General features: G+C 32.4%; 1 protein-coding gene across 1 annotated transcript; it reads left to right on the plus strand.

The window, feature by feature from the left end:
• The first annotated feature begins 8,116 nt into the window (after window positions 1-8,116).
• LOC115981577 (kinesin-like protein KIN-14U) lies at window positions 8,117-12,014 on the plus strand. The gene is made up of 10 exons (XM_031103843.1): window positions 8,117-9,163; window positions 9,271-9,354; window positions 9,433-9,594; window positions 9,697-9,803; window positions 9,881-10,065; window positions 10,148-10,312; window positions 10,404-10,622; window positions 10,822-10,859; window positions 11,128-11,255; window positions 11,339-12,014. Exons 1-10 carry the CDS (start codon window positions 8,941-8,943, stop codon window positions 11,948-11,950), a joined length of 1,923 nt encoding a protein of 640 aa, XP_030959703.1. The 5' UTR covers window positions 8,117-8,940; the 3' UTR covers window positions 11,951-12,014.
• The last annotated feature ends 148 nt before the right edge of the window (window positions 12,015-12,162 follow it).

The following is a 12,162-nucleotide window of genomic DNA, read 5'->3' on the forward strand; positions in this document are numbered from 1 at the left end:
GCCTAAGGGTTCTTTGTAAATTGTAATGAGTTAATTTCTTACACACACAATAAGAAAGAGAGAAAGAGAGGAGAAGCTAGCAAGTTTATTTGTCTCTGTGAAAATAATTTATCGATTTGGTTTTTATATATATCCTTCTAGTTGAGAAAGAATCCACATGTTATAACTTATAATAAGCACATTTATTCTATATGATATGTGCCTTAAGGGATTATTTCATTTCAGTCTCCAATATTCCTTCAAGACTTTATTTATGACTCTGCATGCCTACTTATCTCATTCACATTGTACACCTTGAAAAAAAAAACAAAATCAACTCTACACATGCTTTCAGTAATAACTCTGTAGGTAGAATTATAACTAAGAACATGGACAACTTCAATAATATTGTTGTTAGCAAAGGAAAAGACAGAAAACTAAAATGAAGTTAATCATGACCAATATCTGATCCATTTATAACAAGAAAATCAAGCAGTATATGCATCATCTATAAATATAGGGTCTATATATGTACATTGAGCATCAGAATATTGTTCTTATTCTCTAAATAAATATGGCCAAAGCTTCAGATTTCTTTCTCTTTCTAAGGTTTATTGGGTTGTCGTTGGATGCTTGGAGATTAGCAACTTGTTTGCAGTTCACTGTTCACATGCCAAATGATTTTCTCGAAGTACATCTTTGCATTTTAAATTTTTAATAGATTTCCCATTCAATTAATTTTACCACTAATTAAGAAGCCATGATTTTATTTTTATTGTCTGAATCTGGAAATCATACTGTCATAGTAGGCCTGCTTGTAGGTTTAAACAGAGACATGAAAGAAAAGTGTGCAATTTTTTTCTCATGAATCATATTCATAACCATCGCAAGATAATTGGTAACGAGGTATCTATTCTTTGAACTTCTAAACGAATGATAGACTTTTTACTTAAAAAAAAAAAGAATGATAGACTTTGATTCTGATTTTATTAGCCTAAATGTGGGGTGATCTTTAGGATAGATGCTAAATTATGACTAATAAATATTTTTTGATTTTGATTATTATTTATGTTTCCATGATTCCACCTATATATTATAATGGTAAAAGATTTGTTGGATAGGTGTTTAGATTTTAAATGGGCTTGAAATAGTTTTAAATTGAATCAAAACTCAGCATAAAACTTGGGAGACTTGGAAACAAAATTAGAATAGAATATTAATTAAATTATATGCAAGGACAAACCCAAAAATTCATGCTGAGGCCAGAGTATAAGCAAATTTAAAAAAAAAAAAAAGAACTTCAAATAAACACCCATATAGTATTAAAATGGTTTGGGTTAGTTTGGGCTAAGGGTTTGAAAGAAAATGGTCCGGCTAAAAAAAGACAAAATATAGGTTTTTTTGGGGCCAAGAGAGGCCTGGGCTATCTTAGGCCCCCTCCTGGGTACATCACTGATTATATGAATCATATATCACTTCTAAATTCAACAATTACGATCATATGTGATGTGCCTCTTGAGTTTCTATGAGATTTTGGAAATATATTTTCAAAAACATATGTTTTCCTTTCTCTTTATCCAAATATTATTTGTAAACTCCAGTATATGCAAAAAAAAGCATTACATATATATGATTGCTATACTAGATAAATACCTGACATGTGATTCAACTATGGTGTCTAGACTATAGAGATTTGTCGAGTATAATTCTACTAATTTAGCCATGGTACTTCTACTTTAAAATTTTTTTTTTTTTTTAAAAAGGCACGATACTTAGGAAAACTATTAAATGTAAAATTCAAAAAATAATGTCATGCACTTTTACAACATAAGGTATCAAAGACATGATACAACTAATTTTTTGATAATTTTGGTGGTCATAGCCTACTCGAAACATTAAAATCACTATATTGAAGTAAAAAATTCAAATTTAACAATTATTAAAAAATTAAGAGAAATTAACAATGATTAATAAAAGTTGCTATAGATGGTAGTTGTAGTAGAATTCATTCAATGTGTTATAATCGTTTACATCACCTCATAACATTGCTTCATAATCCATGTATGCACACCTCATAATAGAATAAGCAATCTTGTATAATCAAGGAAGACCAAATATCTTGGAATGAATTCATCAGATGAATTTTGGACATGTTTTGAAAGCTTTCTTATTAACTTATTTATACACAATTGATAGGCCAAAAACGCATTGACCCCTTGTGATAAATTAATCAATTAATTTAGCCAAGTGAATTAATTAAGTTAATTAACATGCAAACGCGTGGTAGCACAAACAAATCACCAATAAACTAAGTATGCAACAAAAAAAAATTGACATGGTGATTTGTTTAAGAATGAGGAAAACCTACACGGCAAAAACCTCACTAAGTGATTTTAAGGTCACCACTCCCGAAATTCCACTATTATCACAACAAGCGGTTACAAGTAAAGAAATCTCAGTACCTTATACCAACCTACAATTGAACCCTTACCCTAATACCCAATTGGACTTGTTCTGTAGTGACAATTTCTCCTTCCGATGCATGACTCCCAGTTTGTGATTAACCAATCTGATGCGTGGATCCCAATACGCAACTTACTCCTTTGCACGAATCCAAGTATGTGACTAACTCCACAGCAACCCTTTGATTGTTGTAGTTAATTTGTAGCAGCTTCACATAGAAACACCAATAAGATCTTCAATTTTGGTGCAAGAGATTTTGCTTGGTTACATAACCTAAAGGTGTACAAGAAACGTAGCAAAAACTCTTTCTTCTATAGGAGGAGGCTAGGGTTTCAAAAAGAAAACCTTATGAAGCTCTCTAGAGTTAGGGTTTTTCTTTTTCCACCTCCTTTAAATAGGAGCTTAATGGGCTCTCCTATTCCAAATAGGTTTACACAAATCTTGGACTTTCCTAGTCCAATAAGGATTATACAAACCCACAAACTTTGAGTTTTCCTAGTCCTATAAGGATTATACAAAACCTATAAACAAATAGCCTTTTAGAATAAAAACGTTGCTGGCTATAATCTAAATCCCATAAGCTCGATCGATTGAGATATCTGTCGAGTTTTAATGAATCTCAACAAATCGAGCTTTTGTCAAGAAGGTATCAAGACCTGCAGATTGCACTTTTCTTGAGTAGTTTTTAAGTAATCTTCATGTCTTCAATTTAGCCACTTGTAATGATCATCCTAAACCTATTTAGATTTATCCAAATACAAGTAAAGTGTGTTTTGTCAAAGGATATACCAATTACATAAAATTATATCCCTAACAGCAATGGTTAAAACCACCAACTCAACACCCTTTTATTTATTTATTTTTTCTTCTGTTTTTTCTCAACCACATTTCCTTCACCTTTTGTCTTCTTTATTTCTCCCTTTTCTCAATTTTTCCTCCACACACACTTCTTTCAATACCTCTCTCTATAATTCTATTTCAAACATTGCTTGCCTTAACTCAATACCCACACTTCAACAAAGAGACTTCGGTGATTCATAGTTCATCAAGAATCAAGACCCACTTTAGCACCACTCTTTGAAGCAACTTTTTAACTGTTATGTTGATCGGTGACTCCATGATTCTCATCAAGAATCAAGACCCAGTTCACTTCGGTAGTACCAACAACATGCAGCGGTGATGGGGCTCCATCGGCGACGAAAATAGCTGTCGAGAGTGACAAATCTAAAAGTTGTGTACAGTTATGATTGAACCAAAAACTATGAAGCAAGTGTAGATCAGTGGTTTGGGGAGCATGTTTGGCCGTGGGTTTGTGTTTATATATATATAGCAGGATTGTTCTGGAGCAATGATATGCTACATTTGAAGAGACTAAGAAAAAAGGGAGTATAGTTCTTAAATAGTAGAGAGTAGAGACTGTGGTTGTTGAAATTTTTGTTATAGAATTTTAGTTGAAGTAGAATTTTCAAGCTCTTGAAACATATATCTAATAGAGTTTTACTTAAACTAAACTATTGTAACACTCGATAAGATAATAAATATATAAGATATAAAACCTAAAAGAAAAAGAATCTAAAAAGAAAAATAAAATAGTGATGATGTAGAAAATTGTAGAAGTTTCAAAGGTTTCGGTTATACATATATATATATATTGATTAGATTATTTTATCACTTTTCAAAATTTATGAATATTTTTTTTAAATAATTTTCACTGGTTTTATTGCTTCATCAAATTTCAAAAACAATTTATGTAATCATAAGTTCATCTCCATGAATATCATATGAAAAACACTCTAAAGTGCTCATTACATGTGTTCACTAAATAAAGTGATGTAAAAAGGAAAAAAAAAAATTATTTGATAAGCTGTTGTTTTCTTTTTTAATTTGTAAGTTAGATGAACACATTTATAGTATTGCACAGAAAGTTAATAATTTATAATTGATTTTTTTTATTTCATCATATTTTTTAGTGTAAATTCATGAATATGTATGTAAAAATATTTAACACGAAATTGAATGGCAACATTGAGTTTCATAGAAGAGTTTAAACCTTCAATTGAGGGTTTGTTTGGTTGGGGAGATAGAAAAGTGGGAGGATAAAAAATGGAGACGGGTGGAAAAGTTGGAAAATAGAAAATATTTTAGTTTCCTTCATTTGTATTTGGTTGGAGGTAGGGGTTTGTAGCGAACTCACCAAAACCGACCCGGCCAACGAAGGAAACTAAAATATTTTCTACAGTCAGTTTTCAAGGGTTGGTGGATTGGGTTAGGTTATAAATATTTTTTTTTACAGTGGGTCAGATTGGGTTTGGGTTATAAGATTCACAAATCCCAACTTAACCCACCTATATTTAATAAATATTTAAAATATATATTATACAATTTTGTTATTTACTTTTTTGCACCTCTTCCTAAATAAAACTCAAATCCTAAATTCTTCTCATATAATTTGTATTTGTTTGATGTTTTGCTCATGATTATTTGATTATAAATATACTCTTATTTGTGGTAGTGTTGTTCTAATACTTAATTTAGTAACAATAATAATAATTAAAAAAAGTTGTCCAACCTGTGGGTCCAAACCACACCCAATTGGATCCACGTGGGTTGGGTTGAACGCCTATGATAGGTTGAGTGGAGTTGAATGTTTTTTAACCCATCATGGTGAGTTGGGTTGAAAAGACTCCTCAACTCGACCCATGCACACTTCTAGTTGAAGAAGTGGAAAAGTGGAGGGTCGAAGAACTTTTTTATTTGATTGAGAAGAAAAATAGGAGGATAGAAAATGTTGTTTATATAAATTTACAATCATGTCCCTATTAAATAAAAAAAAAAATTACACTTTTTATATTTTTATTAATATATATATGGGCACTTCATTTGTAAAAAAAAAAAAAAAAAAAAAAAAAGAGCTCAAGAAATTCAAAAACCCAAACTTATTTTCTAAAAAACCAAAAAAAAAAAAAAAAACAAACAAACAAACAGAGGGGAAAAAAAAGAGAAACCAATAACGCATTAATGGCTAAAAAAAATCAAAAACCCAAAACTAATGGGAGAAAAAGAGAGAGAAATGAATAGCACCTATAAAAAATAAAAACTATTGAAAAAAAGGGTTGTCAACGTCGGCAAGGGGGGAAGTATTTTTCTAGAAAGAGTACGGAAAAATTAAAAGAAACAAAGGCCGAAAAAACAAAAGCTTCACGTTGGCAGTGGGCAATGGGCATTTTAGTCCAAAAATGTGCAACCTATTTTTACTCCAATTTTTCTCCATTTTGTGGAAATTGAATTTTGGTAGGCTAAAAAAGGTCCGTTTGATAGAGTAGTTTAAGTAATGCTGTTTGTATTTTTTTAAAATATATATGGTTAAAATATATATGAAAATATATATAATATTGTTTAAAAACTGAAAATATATTACTAAAATACTCTACCATACAATACAAGCCAATATCTAAACCTTACCATTTTTCCCTTTCTCTTTTCCTCCGTACCAAGTACTCATCCCATCCATTTTCTCTGTTATATCACTCTCTTTTATCCATACTCCCAAAATCGTCCTAAGCAAACATAACTTTCTCAAAAAACTAAGTGAAGTAGTTAGTGGAAGGATAGCGTCACTGTCACACAGGTAAAAGTTGAGTTTATAGTTTCACATATCACAAAATTGTCTTTTTTTTTTTTTTTTGGATGGGAATCACAAAATGGTCTTTGTTGACTACAACTTTTGGACATTTCTATGCAACATAACCATGCCCAAAGGCCCGAAATCTGAAATCTAATATTTTATTCTTATCAAGGAAAAAAAAAATCTAATATTTTATTTTTGGAAGGTCGTGAATTTCATATTGAATACGTATCATCAATTAAAAGTTTATTTTTTTTACTGTTACATTTTGCATTGACTTAAAAAAATCAACTTTTTTTTACTATTTAGTTTATTTTTATTATTATTTATAAGTCTAATTACACTTTTTAATACTATTAATAGATTTTACTGTACTATTTTATCTACAGTACTTTTAGTAAAAAAAAAAAATTCAATTAAATAAAATGTTTTCAGACGGACTCAATTGTACATAGGTTCTAGTTTTCTCATGAAGGAAAAGATTAATAAAATAAAGAATCAGCATATTAAGGATGTGTTTGGATAACTCTTGTTTTACTGAAACTGAAAAATTATTGCTGAAAGTACTGTAACTAAAGGTAAAAGTTAGTTGAAATAGTACAGTAAGACCATAAATAATACAAAAAAATGTGATAGAACCCATAAATAATAGAAAAAATAAGTTAAATAATGAAATAAATTTCATTTTTCATTTCAATCAAACACTAAAGATTCTTGTTGCTTTATGAAGGTTCCAACAAAGTAAATCCACAAGCAGAATAATTTGAAATTTCAAATTCCGACACCCAATAATCAGTCTCTAGTCTCTTCTCTACTCTTTACCCGCCATTATTACAACTTTACCGTTAACGGCAAGTCTTCCATGTTCCATCTCGGTAAAACCGTTAAAAAAATAAATTAACTGATAAACAACAATCCCATGTACTAAAACATAGGGTCCACCAGTCAATCTCTCCCAATAGTGTCTCGCCACATCAGCAATGTCCCACCACGTGTCAAGACATTAACCAATGGTTTTAAAGTAGTACAAGAATCCATGTTCTCAATTCCTTCAAGCCAAAGTCCCTTAAAAAAAAAAAAACCCCCAAAATTGATCAATGTGACCAAAAAGCACGTCTTTTTCACTTTTAATTTCACTGTCACCCCTCCGCTCCTCACGCTCCACCTTGAAAAACAAAACTTTACAGTTCGGTTTGAGATCTGGACCAACCAAAAAAGATTCTTACATTAAAGTATTTTTATTTATTTATTATGATCAATGTGATAAAAGTTAGTTAAGTTTTTAATAAATACTTCTTTGCTCTTATTTAATGTGCGGCTTCCGGTTAGGTTAACTTGCCATAGTTTGAAATTATTATAAAATTTTTCAAAACTTCTTGTTACAAATTGTAACGTGGGAGAATGTGATTGATAAAAATTACTCATAATCTATCTGATCAAAATTGTGACAAAAAAAAAGGTTAAAACTATCTAAAAAATAGTTTTTATTTGAGTTCACATTGACACTATTTTTTTCACTTGTTTTTAGCTATAGAAAGGTCTAGGACCACGAAATTTTTCACTTCTTACCATAATTGTGATGTGACAGAGTGTGAAATTATTCACAGTCTATCATATCATAATTATTACAAAAGTGTTGAGACTATTTAAAAATTAGTTTTTATTTGAGTCCATATTGAGACTATTTTTTTTTATTTGTTATTAGTTATAGAAAAGTTTAGGATCACAAAATTTTTCACAATTTCTTACCATAATTGCGATGTGACAAAATATGATTGATAAAAAAAAGGTAAATTCACCTGTAAGTGATGATTAATTATAGCAATCTGTCACATTAATCACGATTTGTCGTATTAAAATTATAGTAAAAAATTCGGAGAAAAATTTGTGGTCCTGATGCTACTGATTAGCAATCTCATGTTATTATTAGCAATCTCTGGTTGCGAAAATTTTTGTGTTTTTAGATTTTTATTTTTCTTTTTTTATTGACTTTTGTGTACCCCTTAACTGTACAGGAACTTTCACCTTCTAATCTGGGCCTTAAGTGTTCAATCATTGAAAATAACTAATACCCACATTCCTTTTTCTTCTGGCTTCCCGTATTTCCTAAGGTTGTCTTTGAAAATCTGTGCTCAGTTTTTGACTTCTTCTTGTTCTCTAGCTTGATTTCTTCTGGGTTTTCAAGAAAAATAGTATTTTTTTGGTGCCACTCAATTATATAGCTACAGTAACTTTATTTCAGCTACAAAGTCACTCTCTTTGCATCCTTATCCCCAGTTCTAGTTCTCATCTTGTAAAAAAGTTTCTTTACCTTCAAGAATTTGTGAAGCCATTTCTTTTTAGTTCCAGGTACTTTGAGTGTGGTTATTACTCTGAGACATAAACTTTGATTTGTTTTCTTCTTTTATTTAAGGTGTTTCTGGTTGTCAAGGTTGAGGTTTTCATGTGGGTCAGTCAAAGTTGATTATGTTGGGTTAAATAGCTGATCTCATGCTAACAAAGTTAGTGATGATAGCTTCTTCTTGTCCTTGTTTTAAGGTGTAAAAAAATTGTCTCCCTTGTTGTCTTTATATGGGTCAGTCATAAATTTTGTCGAGGTCATTGGAGATAGATTTTCTTTTTCTTGTCTATTTTTAAGAAATAACTTAAGTCATTGTGATAAATTTTTGTTATTTATGGATTTTGTGCATAAGAGTATATTTAGATTTTAGCTTCATCCATTACCTATAAAGAAAAAGAGAGAGTAAAAAAAGATTTGCTTCATTTGTGCTTTAGTTGGAGCATTGTACGGCCAAAAAAAGGTTCTTTGTGTTTCAAATTCTGCATTTTTTTGGAAAAGGTTTGAGTGGTTGATTGCCTTGTTGGGCTAAGAAATGTTCATTTCCACTGAGGAAAAACAGATCCCATTGCCTTCAGAAAAGGCAATGGAGTCCTTGAAATCATCCCCAATGGGATCAAACCAAGATTCCCTTGATGGGTTCTCACCAGTTTCTGAATTTCACGATTCACCATCCATTCCTGTCATCTGTACCGATGTCAATGTTGTCCCTGAGCAAGAAAAGCATGAGCTTGAGCAGTCAATACTGAATCTAGAAGGTAGGATTTTCAATCACATTTGAAGCTACCTGAGGTTGTTGTTTTGATTTCAAGCAGTAGTGGTCATTGCCATAATGTTAATATCTTTCACTGAATTGGTTCATTAGGGGAAGTTGCACGGTTGAGGCTGAAGGGGAAATCATTGGCTGAGAAACGGAGAGAAGCGTTGAATAAGATATTAGATATCAAAGGTAATGGTCTTGGTTGGCTTAATCATATGGAATGTTCTTTGTTTTCCTTCTAATATAAGAATTGAGTTCAATTTTCAGGTAGCGTTCGGGTATTTTGTCGAGTTCGACCAATGCTTTTGACAGACAAGAAAAGAATTCATGAACCCATTTCAGCTGGATCGGAGAAGATTGCGGTTAAGTTGGCTGGAACAAGGAAAGAATTCGAATTTGATAAAGTGTTTCAACAAGAAACAAGCCAAGGTTAGTGTTAAATGTCAATGTACATGTTAAGTTCTGATTATACTTTGAAAAAAATTAATGCCAGTTGCAATAAGAGTCTATCCTGTTTCAAAATTTTTGTAGAGGATGTTTTTGCTGAGGTGGAACCAATCCTCAAATCTGCACTTGATGGACATAATGTGTGTGTTTTCGCCTACGGTCAAACTGGCACAGGGAAGACATTTACCATGGTCAGTAATTGAAATTTGGATTTAGTTAATAATTCTTTCATGTGGTTGAACAATGATGGACTGAAATGAATCTACAGGATGGAACAGATGAGAAACCAGGAATTCTTCCTCGAGCTCTGAATGAGCTCTTCCATCAAGCCTCTTTTGATAACTCGTATTCTTTATCATTTTCGATGAGCATGTTGGAGGTTTACATGGGTCATGTTCGAGATCTGCTGGCTCCAAAACCACTCTATAGAGCATATGAAGCTCTAACAAGATGGTATTATATTCAACCCAATGCACAATATATATATTCATCACACAGAAATTTGCTTGTTATGATTTGACTAACTCTACTACAGCAACCTCAACATTCAAACAGATTCAAAGGGATCGGTGGAAATTGAGGGTCTCACGGATGTTCCAATTCCAGATATTGCAAAGGCCAGATGGTGGTATACTAAGGGGAGACGTGTTAGATCCACTGCTTGGACTAATGTGAATGAGGCGTCTAGCAGGTCACACTGGTGGGTTATGGATCTAGTTATATTTTTTAGATAGTTTGATGGATTAATTTGGTTTGATAATTACGTTATCTGCTTAGCTTTATATATCTAGCTTAACGAGGATCACCATTTATCGACGTGGGGATGCTTTGGAAGCTAAAGCACCAATAAGCAAACTGTGGATGGTTGATCTAGGAGGAAGCGAGCGCTTATTGAAAACAGGAGCCACTGGACTAACACTTGATGAAGGAAGAGCCATAAATCTCTCTCTTTCAGCTTTAGGTGATGTTATTGCAGCTTTGAGGAAGAGGAAGGCACATGTTCCTTACAGGCAAGTCCTGTTTGATTCTCAGCTTTAGTTATCTACTCATTCTTGTTAGATAAGCTAGCAGTGGTCCCTAAGTTTGAAATTGCTAGACGTGGGCTTTAAGTTTCTAACTGCTAGCAGATAAGCCCTTTAAGGTGTTCCTTTTCCCTACCAATTATACTGTAACCTGGCTCAGTTTTATTATCTGTTTCTTTGGTTGCAGAAATAGCAAGCTAACTCAACTTCTCAAGGATTCCTTAGGTAATATACTTCTTTCTTCTATTTACCATCTTCATAACATTTGAAACAATGCACTAGTTTTGATACCATTTCTGAATGAGATTATTCTTTAGCTTAATTGAGATCCTAAAATTATGATTGATCAAATCTAGTTGCTTTCTAGGTTGATGAATCCACTATAAACTATGCATTTGTGATAATAACAAAAAAAAAATTTAAACAAAAATTTATTTTTATGGGAAGTTACAACATTCTCATTGAAAAAATGTTTTACAATCAATTGCTACAGGTGATCACTCGAAAGTTTTAATGCTTGTGCATGTAAGTCCGTGTGAAACTGATGTTGCAGAGACCATCTGCTCTTTGAGCTTTGCTAAGAGAGCAAGAGGAATCGAGTCCAATAGAGAACTTCCAGAGGTATGCTTCTCAAATTCTTTGAAACTGTTGGTTTCTTCGGTAACACATTTTCATGCGCGATTTTTGTATCTATGCTTATACAGGAATTAAAAAGGCAAAGAGAAAAAAAGATCATGTTGCTTGAGGAAGACATAAGAGAAGCTGAAGAAGAATGCCAGAAAGTTAGGAATCAAATACACAAGGCTGAAATTCTGTTGAGTGAAAACAAAGGGCTATTCTCAACTACTTATGGTCTTCTTGAAGAAGAAGCCAAGATCCCCATAAGCCCCAAAATAGATTTGAAAGAAGCTATTGGAATACCTCAAACAACCAAGAAAAATATTAAACGAAATCGTTCCAAGTCTCAGCCTCGTTTCATGACTTCCACTGCGGCCAGTCGTGAAAGGCACAGTGCCGTAGAAAAAGAGATTGTTGGAAGAGCAAGAAGTTTTAGATCAGTGACAAGAAGTTCAAACCAGTTTTCACCTTCCCAATCACTTAGTTATTCAGAACCTCGTTTCAGGGCAATTTTACAAAGCTCAAGTAGAAAATCTCGATATGCTGAGACAAAAACTCTCCCTGGAGACAGTCCCAAATGCAATGGCTCAGATTTGAAGGTGGACTCCTTGCCAAGAAACAAGATTGTCACTTCATCAGATCCAAATTTGAGAGTTACAATTTGTCGTCATAGAAGAAGGATGTCTGATCTAATCTAAGCATGAAAAATGAGTGTTTACTGATCTTCTAATGTTATAATTGTATAATGTGTGCATGTGTGTATTGTTTTTGGTTCACATTCTTTTATCTGGCAAAGTTTATAGTGGCTGGTGATGTGTGTTACGTATGGTATAGGTTGGTTTGCTGGGGCTTGCTGCCTTTGGATCTCTTAAGTTATTTGTTTTTGTGATCCTTGTAATCTGGTTGAGTC

This window comes from Quercus lobata, chromosome 3, assembly GCF_001633185.2.
Source record: "Quercus lobata isolate SW786 chromosome 3, ValleyOak3.0 Primary Assembly, whole genome shotgun sequence".
Lineage (NCBI taxonomy): Eukaryota > Viridiplantae > Streptophyta > Magnoliopsida > Fagales > Fagaceae > Quercus > Quercus lobata.

Excerpts from the sequence above, each read along its gene's own strand:
- LOC115981577 (XM_031103843.1), top strand. The coding sequence starts at position 8,941 with ATGTTCATTTCCACTGAGGAAAAACAGATCCCATTGCCTTCAGAAAAG. Across the intron at positions 10,313-10,403 it reads GCGTCTAGCAGGTCACACTG|CTTAACGAGGATCACCATTT; the intron begins GTGGGTTATGGA and ends TTATATATCTAG. Across the intron at positions 10,623-10,821 it reads AAGGCACATGTTCCTTACAG|AAATAGCAAGCTAACTCAAC; the intron begins GCAAGTCCTGTT and ends CTTTGGTTGCAG.